This window comes from Pituophis catenifer, unplaced genomic scaffold, assembly GCF_029215685.1.
Source record: "Pituophis catenifer annectens isolate HBS135680 unplaced genomic scaffold, rPitCat1.0.hap2 SCAF_7, whole genome shotgun sequence".
NCBI classification, from domain to species: domain Eukaryota; kingdom Metazoa; phylum Chordata; class Lepidosauria; order Squamata; family Colubridae; genus Pituophis; species Pituophis catenifer.
Window position 1 is genome coordinate 68565832 of NW_027256887.1, and position 10179 is coordinate 68576010.

Sequence of the window (10179 nt, forward strand, 5' to 3'; positions counted from 1 at the left end):
CAAGAAATAGAGTCACAGATCATACAAGTGGCCTTAGTCCTTAAATCAAGTTCTCATTTGTGTTTTGCATAAACTGAAATTTTCTTTTTTTAAAATTTTTTAAATTTTTTTATTTTATCTTATACATCCAACAAACATTAAATCTATAGCGGTCTACATCACAACATGAGAAGGAAATAAACTTGTCCCATTACATATATAGGGTAGCATAAACTGAAATGTTCATAGAGTCTTCAAGGTTGGCCCCAACAATAGGGCATTATGGCAATTTAGTTTGAGCGTAACCATAGAACGTGCCACTGAAAATGATTATATTTCTTAAGTAGGGGAGACTATTTTTCCTGACAAAATTACCTGCAGAAGTTATTTCCTTTCTTTGAGCCACACTTAAATGGGGCAACATTTTTGTTGTATGACAACATCCTTCCTTGAATCATAGAACTAAAAAAGGCCACTTAGAACTAAAAAAGGCCACTTAGACAGAACCTCTTGCTGAGACACAGGTTTCGTCAGGAGACAGAAAATAATTTTTATCTGTTTCTGATTTTTTCCTGTAATTTTTCAATTAGTTTTTTTTATTGTTTAATTTGGCATAGGTATAAAATCAGGATATAATTTTGGGGGATTAAATAAATAAATAAATATTTGCTTGAGAAAGGGAATAGCTTTTTGCATTGAATTCTTTTTTTTTCTCAGATAAAAGTCCTCCAAATCTCACTAGGAGAAATTTCTTGACCATCAAACTTCTGTGAAGACATCATAAACCAGTCTCATCCAACTTGATTTACAGCCCAACCTTTGCATCTTTATTTGAAGTAAATTCTGTTTAAGAATACTTATTCCCAAGGAATAACTAAATTTTAAATTAACTAAATTATATTAGCAAAATGGTAATATAAATACTGATTTAAATAATTTATGATGTATCAGCCAGATATTCCAATCCTGAACTTTTGAATCATGCTCAAAATTCACCCCAAAGTCCTTGCTGTATGACTACTTGGGGTAGAACGTGTGAATTTACACATAAGCTTCTGCCATCACCATAATATAAAATACTTCTTACCTGCTGAGTACTTTCCACAAGACTGATGGCATTTGTCATCACAAATGATAGAAGTATTGCAAGTGGCAATTGCTTTCTCATGATGAAGAAGAAATGGCTGTCAATGGACTCTAACAATGCATTAATAGATCATTCCAAGATGCCGTTTTGCTCAGTTCTTCCACATCAGCAGATAGTGTCATTCAAACCACACATTCCTTTTCTTCTTCTCCTGCAGTGAGCAAAGAATAGAGACCACATGAAACCTGATATTGGACAGGAAAAGCTACCCCAAAGGCATGGGATTATGGAAAATGCTTACGGCAAGCCCAGTTAACACTTCCTACTGGTAACACTCCACTGGTATCCTGCCTTATTTCACTCTATCAACTCTCACCCACCAACTTCCCCCTCCCCAGTTTCTGCTGTTGTTGACAGCAAAGTTTCAAGGACAGATGACCAAGTGTCATTGACAGAAGATAACATTTCGGACACTAGTTTGGGAAAGTAGCTGTGACACAAAGTCTCACCCACAAATCTGTCTTAAATGGAAGTCAATCAGAAAACCATTTGCCCTTGGTTGAAGCTCTAAGTACCTGATGAGAAAATTTCCAGAGGTGGGAGAAATGTATTTATGTTTTGGTTAAACGTAGACAGTATTTGTTCAGTGATTCATCTTTATTGATTGGTTTTTAAAGCTTGAACCAAGCATCTGATTTGTAGAGTAATAATTGCATATCTGATCTTATAAATCTCTTGTTTCTTTAAAAGTAAATCTCATTGTATTAAGTAGACATTGTATTAAGTAGCCAGAACCACATATTATCTGGTTCCATCCCTTAAACTAAAGTGTGATTTGCTTCACTCTGACTTCATTAACACAGCTGTAGCAGTTTATAAATCATGCTTATTGGTTTAGTTGATGTTAGATCAGGCGCAGGAACAGAAGACGTGACCAGCTCGATACATGTAACAACTTTATTTACAATGTAACAAGTAAAAGAAGACTGCTGGCGCGCTGCCGGAGCTCTCCTTATATTCGCTCCGGCAGACGCACCGCCCCTAGACAGGGATTCAAATCTCCCGCCCGATGGCTGGCAACCAATCAGGGCGGATGCCCTTATAAGGACATAACACTCCTCCCCCCTTAGTCTGAGCTGTCAATCTCGTTCACAAAAGTCACGTAGTCGCGCAGGTACGTAGGACGCCTCGGCACCCTCGCTGACCTGCGCAGTCTCACTTGTTCTCCGTCTCCGACCTGGATGGACGGGGCTCTGTCGTCTCCGGGCTCCCTCTCCGGAACCGGGCTTGGTTCGGCTGTCGAGTGAGCGGGGCCACCCCCAGCGCCTCCGGCCGGACCGCAAACCTTGGATGGCTGGTTCTGATGGTCTTCTTCCTGGCCTGTGGATCTGTCGCCTCGTCTCGGTGGCTCGGTTCCGACCCGGGAAGAGCGTCTGAGTCTCGGTAAGTCCATCGTTTGCTCCTCCCTGGTCTCCCGGGCGCTGCGGTTCGGTTGCGGTTCGGCCTGGTGCCGGGTGGGTGGTGGTTCTGTTTGGTGCCCTCTGGACCGGCCCGCCGGCTGCGGGTGGTGCTGGCCCGTGTTGCGTTGTCCGACCTCGCAGGGGTGGCGTTGGTCTGCTAGGTCGGGCTGGCGTTGGTCTACCTCGTCTGGTCGGTGGTGGTCGACCTGGTCGGGCTGTTGTTGCGGCACTACCTCTGCGGGGCGGCGGAGGTCTCCCCTGCCGGGGTGGTGCAGGTCTACCTGGCCGTGTTGTTGTCGGCTCTCCCTTCCCCCTAGTCCCTGGTCTACCGTCGGGTGGTGCCTGGGGTCATCCGGGTCGGGGTGTCGTTTGTTGGCTGTCTTCTGTGATGGGCGGGGGTCCCCCACGTCGGTGATTCGTGTGCCACCCTCGCCCGTGGGTCGTGGGGTGCCCATCTTGGCTGGGTCCCGGTCTACTCGCCTGGAACTGCAGTCTCCCTGGCTGGGCTGGCATGGGCTGCTGTAACTGGTGGGGTGCGCTGCTCCTCCTCTGGGCAGGTCCCGGTCTACCTGCGGGCTGGGTTGGTGGTCCCTGGCCTTGCCGTGCCCGGTGCCCACCTGGCTGGGTTGGTGTTGCCCTCCCCCGTGCGGTTGGCCCCGGTCTACCTCGCTGGGCTGCCGATGTGACAGCAGTTGGTAGTGGGCTGGGCCAACCTTGTCGGGGTGGTGCTGCTCTGCCTCGCAGGGGTGTGGTAGGCCTACCTCGTCAGGGTGTTGTAGGCCTACCTCGTCGGGGTGTTGTAGGCCTACCTGGTCTGGGTGTGGTAGGCCTACCTCGCCGGGGTGTTGGAGGCCTACCTCGTCGGGGTGTTGTAGGCCTCCCTCGTCAGGCTGGTTTTCCTGTGCCCCCCCCACCTTTTTCGGAGTTGGTCGATGTGGCGTCTCGTGAACTGTCCATCTTCCAACTCAACGATGTAGGATTTGGGCCCGGTTGTGCTGGCAATTTTCCCCTTCAGCCACTTAGGAGAGCCGCTGAAATTCAGCGCGAAGATTGAATCTCCTTTGCTGAAGGCGCGAAGCGGGCGGCTGGCGGTTGCGGTCACTTCCGGGCTGTATTGGGGGTGCAGCCGGTCCAAGGGTGACCTCAACCTTCTGCCCATCAACAGTTCGGCCGGACTCTTGTGGGTGGTGGCGTGTGGCGTGATGTGCTGGGTGAGGAGGAAATTGTCTATGCGCTCTTGCCAGTCCCCCGGGCCCATCTTGGTGAGGGCCTCTTTGGTCAGTCGGACCATGCGTTCGGCTTGTCCGTTTCCGGCCGGCCTGTAAGGGGCGGACAGGGCGTGGCGGATGCCCAGTCCTGCCAGGAAAGACTCCATGGCCAGGGATGTGAGCTGGGGGCCGTTGTCTGAGACCAGCACGTCCGGTAGGCCATGTGTGGCAAAAAGGCGGCGCAGGGCTCGGATGGTTGCTTCCGTTGTGGTAGATGCCACGGGCACCACCTCGAGCCATTTGGAGAAGGCATCTACCACGATGAGGAGGTGTCGCCCTTGCATCGGACCCGCGAAGTCAATGTGGATCCTCGACCAGGGGTTGCTGGGGGTCTCCCACTTCGCGACTTCGGATTGCGGCGGCGCTGGGCGAACTTCTTGGCACGGGTCACATCTGGAGACCCATTGTTCAATGTCTCTGTCCATGGAGGGCCACCAGACGTAACTCCGTGCCAGGGCCTTCATGCGGACGATGCCCGGATGCCCCTTGTGCAGGGTTTCCAACGTCCGCCGTTGCAGAGTGCTTGGAATCAGCACCCTGTCTCCCCATAGCAGGCAGCCTTTTATGGTGGACAGCTCCTCCTGTTTCCTGGCGAACGGGCTGAACCTTTCCTCTGGCTTTTCCGCTGGCCACCCTCTGAGGATCCAGGACTTCACTTGGCGGAGTGTGGGGTCCTTTTGAGTGTGGACGGCCACATCTGCGGACGACACCGGGCAGCTGGCGTCGTCATCAATGTGGAGTAGGTGGAGCGTGGGGGCTGGGTCTTCGACCGGCTTCTTCGATGGGCATCTGCTGAGAGCATCAGCGTTCCCTATGGCTGTGCCTGGCTGGTGCACGAGCCGATAGGAGTAGCCAGCTAGGAAGATGGCCCATCTCGTCATTCTTGGGGACATGAAGGTCGGGGTTGGTTGGTCGCCTGCGAGGAGTCCCAGAAGCGGCTTGTGGTCTGTGACTATGGTGAAACGTCTTCCGTAAAGGTATTCGTGGAAGCGCTTCACTCCAGCCACAATGGCCAGGGCTTCTTTGTCCAGCTGGCTATAGTTTCGTTCTGCGCCGGACATTGTCTTTGAGAAGTACGCGATTGGGGCTTCCGAGCCATTGGGCAGTTCGTGGCTGAGGACTGCCCCCACCCCGTAGGGCGACGCGTCGCAGGTCAGTCTGATGGGGAGCGTCTCGCTGTATTGGATGAGGACGCTTTTGGACGTCAATAGTCCCTTGATGGCCCGGAATGCTGCTTCCTCTTCCTGGCCCCACTTCCAGGAAGCCGATTTCCCCAGCAGGCGGTGGAGTGGCTCAGCAACTGTGGCTTTCTGTTTTAAGAAAATGGCGTAGAAGTTGAGCAACCCAAGGAAAGCCTGAAGCTCCGTTTTGTTTTTTGGGCTTGGAGCTTCATGGATTGCTTCCACTTTTGATTTGGTGGGGTGTATGCCTGTGCTATCAATGAGGAAGCCCAGGAACTCGACTTCCTGTACTCCTATGATGCACTTGTCCCGCCTGACCCTCAAACCCTTGTCCTTGAACCGCTGCAGGACAAGCCTGAGCCTTTCAAGGAGTTGGGGTCTCGAGTCACCGGAGATGAGCACATCATCGAAGTAAGGCACCACCCCTGGAACGCCTTGGAGAAGGCGTTCCATCATGGATTGGAAGATGCCAGGGGCAGCGCTGACTCCAAATTGGAGGCGGTTACATTTAAATGCCCCTCTGTGCGTGACAATCGTTTGGGCCTCCGCCGTTTTGTCATCCACTGGCAGTTGCTGGTAAGCCTGGGCCAGGTCCAGTTTCGCGAAAATTGATCCAGATCCCAGGGAATGCAGCAGATGTTGCACCACTGGGACTGGGTATGCGCTCTGTGCCAACGCCTTGTTGATGGTGCAACGGTAGTCAGCACAGATGCGCACAGACCCATCATGCTTCAGTGGGGTCACAATGGGGGTCTCCCATGAGGCATGATCGATCGGTTCCAGTACGCCCTGGGCGATCAGCTTATCCAGCTGTTCATCTACTTTAGGCTGCAGGGCAAATGGAACTCGGCGGGGCTTGAGCCTGATTGGGGTGATTCCCTTGTCCAGATTAAAAGAGATTGGCCTCCCCACAAATTTCCCCAGCTTACCATCGAAGACTTCTTTGAACTCTTCGATGATGGAGTCGAGTTCGTCCCTGCGGATCTCGTGGATGCCCTGAAGTGAAAGTCCTAGAGGCTTGAACCACTCCACGCCCAACAGGTTCGGTCGGCTGTGCTGCACAATGGTGATGGGTAGCTTTCCATCGAAGTCGTTGTACTTCACATGGATGGTTGCTCTGCCTAGGATTTCAATGGGGTTTCCGTTAAAGTCCACAAGTTTGTCTTTCGGGGCTTTCAGCTGGGTCCTTTTGTATGCCGGTTTCAGCTGTTGTAGGTGCTGCCAGTCCATGATGGAGAAGGCGGATCCGGAGTCTACCTCCATCTTGCACGGAGACCCCTCTGCTAGCAGCGTCACGTGGAACTTGGTGGTCCCCTCGTCGCTTGTGTGAGCAATGGTGGTGGTCTGGTGCACCGTTCTGTTTCGGGGATATTCCTCCTCCCCGCGCCGGGACTGGTTTGAGGACCGTTTGGATGTCCTCTGATTATCTTTGCGATTTTCCCGGAATCGCGGTCTGGGCGGCTCCGGGGCTGGGTCTGTGGCTCTGCAGGCCTCGGCGATGTGGCCCCTCTTCAGGCATCGGCGGCAGGTCGCGTCCCTCCATCTGCAGGTTGCTCTGGGGTGGTCGCCTCTGCAGCTGCCGCATCGCTCTCCACGGTCGCCATGCTGTGGTGTTTCCCGCCTGGGAGGGCGGGACACCTTGTGGACGGCCATTTCCTCATCAGACTCGGATTGAGTGGTTGCCTCGTCTGATGAGGTTGGGCCCGACTTGTGGATCTTATGGATCCCTCTTGCTTTTACCATTGCGGCGGCTGCTTGTTCGGACGTCTCCGCCGCCGTTGCCTCGTCGAGGACGTCTTTAAGCGGAATCCTCTTCCTGCTGAGGAATTTCTTTTGCAGCCCCACATCTCGCATTCCAAAAACAATGCGGTCCCGGATGGCGTTGTCCACATTATCGAACTCACAGTTGGCAGCGAGTTGGCGGAGCGCTGCCACGAATTCTTTGATGGATTCACCTTCCCGCTGGTTTCTTTGCTGGAAGGTGAACCTGTTTGCGATGGGGGTGCCTGTAGGTGCATAGTGCTCCTGTAAGACGTCCTGCAGGTCGTTCCAGGACATCTCCTCGATGTCCCTAGGTGCCACGAGGTCCATCGCCATCTCTAGGACGTCCGATCCGCAATGAGCCAGGAAGAGGGCTCTTTTCCTCTCATCATCGAGGTTCTGGTATCCATTGCCTCGCAGGAACTGCCGGAATCGGACCATGTATGACCTCCACTTCTCCCGGGATGGGTCGAACGGGTTCAGCGCGGTCATCGGGGCTTGCGGGGTAGCCATTCTGGAAGTCGCTGTGGTGAAGTGACTTCAGCTCTTGGGCGGTCGTGCCGTGAGTCTTTCTCAGGTTCTCTTCTCTAGTCCTTCGTCGCCAGTGTTAGATCAGGCGCAGGAACAGAAGACGTGACCAGCTCGATACATGTAACAACTTTATTTACAATGTAACAAGTAAAAGAAGACTGCTGGCGCGCTGCCGGAGCTCTCCTTATATTCGCTCCGGCAGACGCACCGCCCCTAGACAGGGATTCAAATCTCCCGCCCGATGGCTGGCAACCAATCAGGGCGGATGCCCTTATAAGGACATAACAGTTGATGTGACTACTGCCAATTGTGGCTATTCAATAAAAAGACATGATTTAGTGTAAGGTACAAACTGAAGTCCTGGTTGCTTATGCTACTTGCTGGAAAATAAATTAGTAGATTTGAAGATAGTTTATTGTAAAAAAAAATTCAGTCAGACTGAAATAGGTTCAGAGAAATACAATAGGAATCATGAGTAGAGTATTCAGTAAAGGAAATGTTATTAAGATAGGTGGAAATACCTGGAAATATTCAGCCTTGAAAAGAGGAGACTTAGGGAGTGATGTACCTGAAAGGATGTCACACAAGATGGAATCCATGAGCAGCATATAAAATGTTGGATTTACATCGCAGGAAAGTACATTAGGTTCCAATTGGCCTAGCAATAAAATAAATTATGCAGTGGAATGAATTATCTAGAAAAATGTTGGTGGACTCCCCTTCTACTGGATTATGGTCAAGCAGAGACTTTCTGGGTGTAGTGGGAAAACTAAGGGAGAATCATCAAATAAGAAATATTCCTGTTTATTTGATAAAGCATAAATCTGCCTGTTCGATTCCAATATTGACATGAGAAAAAAAAATTCTGTCTGCCTGTTCTGGTGTCAGTTAAACTTCTGAGAAACCTGGAGGTGTTTTATGTCTATTCTAACTTCTGTGCAATAGTGTAACAGTATGTGGGAATGACTCTGGGAGGCAGGGGAACAGCTAGGGCAATGGCAGGATAAGAGGCACCTTAGTCTATAGCAAGAATGGGGTGTGGGTGGTAAATGTCTCAGAAGAGACCCTTCTTGGTTTTTTGGGCTGTAAAGGTGACAGAACAAAACTCAACAGCACTTTTTCATGCCACTATTGATAAAAATAGGATCGCCAACATGATCGCCAATGTCCCATGACGGATATGGCACAAGAAGAAGAAGAAAAGTGACAGGGGACTTTGTTAATGTAATTTTAAAATAAAGTACAGCTAATACTTCTGAATGTTCTTCTTGTCTGGATTACTGTAATTTGCAAGACTGACAGGTAATTTATGCTCTCCAGAAGGTTGCATCAATTCTGAAAGGTTTCTTTGATGGCCCAAATCTCCTTGTTAAATCTATCTCTTGGCTGGTAACAGCTGCTAAGAAATAAGGCCAGGGAGGAAGTTCCAGAAAGCTCTGGAATAGATTATAAAAATGCAGTCCCCAAAATGGAATTAGAAGCATAGCAAAAAGGTGAATAAGATCAGAAGGATGGACGATGAATTACGAAGTGAGTGTGGGTAGGTTTGAGTTGAAAGTCTTTTTAAAGAAACCGCACCCCGTTCTTATGACTACTGCAATCCAGGGCACTGCAGTTAGCAATTAATTTACAGTAAAAATTGGCAAAGCCCAATGCTGTATATACCTTATTGTGTCAGGAGGTTTCCTTCCCAAGACAAAATAGATCGCACCTTAGCTGGATCCTTCCAAATTCTATCAGAGGAAATACAGTTGGCCAAGAATAAGATATAATCATGGGAGTGATGGCAAGGGATGGTAGAATTGGCGTTTCTCCCTTTCCAAGCATGTTTGCACTCTGCACAGTTGAGACAGTTGAAAGGCAAAGATATGAGTGGTATGGATTTGAGATATTACAGGCTGTGAGTTTTGCAATAATGAAGTTTGTATAGTCTCAATGAATCAGTGGAAGGTGAATCTGTACTTAATTAACTACAGGGTTATCAAAAAGAGAGACTAAATAGCTCTGATACCTATCTTGTGATAGGCAGTGGTGTTCATGGTTGGCAGTTGCTTAATTCATCAAATCCTTGAAAATAAATTTCAGGTACATGCCACATAATGTGTCTAGTTGTCCACAGCTTTCTGGAGATGTTTTATGTCCATTCTAACTTTTCAACTTTCTCAATCCTTAGACCACTTACGAATCCTACCCAGACTCACCTACACAATGGTGAACAGAGAGGTAAAGGTCACCTTAAATGAGGAAGGAAGTGAATTTGCTTGGATTCCAGTCGTATTTTTTTTGGGCAAAGAAATGGAAACATGATGTTGGATACCTGCAAATGGTGGCAAATGCCATTGTTTGAAAAAGTGTTTGTCCTCTTCCATACTGTATGAACTATGCATATCTTTGCCCCCAAATGTTGGCAGAGCTTCATGAGCAAACAAGTAACACCAACATTCATAAACAAAATCATCCAATATTCAATTTGCTCCTCTTTCGATCAATTCTATTAAAATGATAAGTAGGGCCATTTCTGTGAGCACTTCATTAAGCAACCAGTGAAGAATATGTTTTCACACACACACAAAATAGCTTTATATTTCCTGGTTATTTGTACAAAGCTTAGGAGCTTAGGAACTGATGTTATACATAGCTTGTTTTTCTTGTACCCCTGTTCTTGTTACAGAGCTCACGCTACTTTGGGGTCACAGTAATTTATTTCCTCTTATCCTGTGTTAACCAGGATATCTCTCAGAGGGGCTAGAAACCAGGCATTTCCCTTTCCTGTGCAATGGTCAAGATGAAACCAAACAAAAAATATTCTTTGACCATCACAACTGAATAGGGTTGCCAGGTGTCCACTATTTGAGCGGACAGTCCACTTTTTTCACATTATGTTCTCTATTTTTTTTTTCACAAAATAGTGG

At 49.0% G+C, this 10179-nt stretch overlaps 1 protein-coding gene across 1 annotated transcript in view; it reads right to left on the reverse strand.

The window, feature by feature from the left end:
* Positions 1–1165, reverse strand: part of STAB2 (stabilin 2) — a 104215-nt gene extending 103050 nt beyond the window's left edge. The window contains exon 1 of the mRNA XM_070946614.1: positions 1067–1165. Within this exon, the coding sequence (XP_070802715.1) occupies positions 1067–1147 (81 nt within the window). The 5' untranslated portion in view covers positions 1148–1165. The remainder of the gene's footprint in view (positions 1–1066) is intronic.
* Between the last annotated feature and the right edge of the window lie 9014 nt (positions 1166–10179).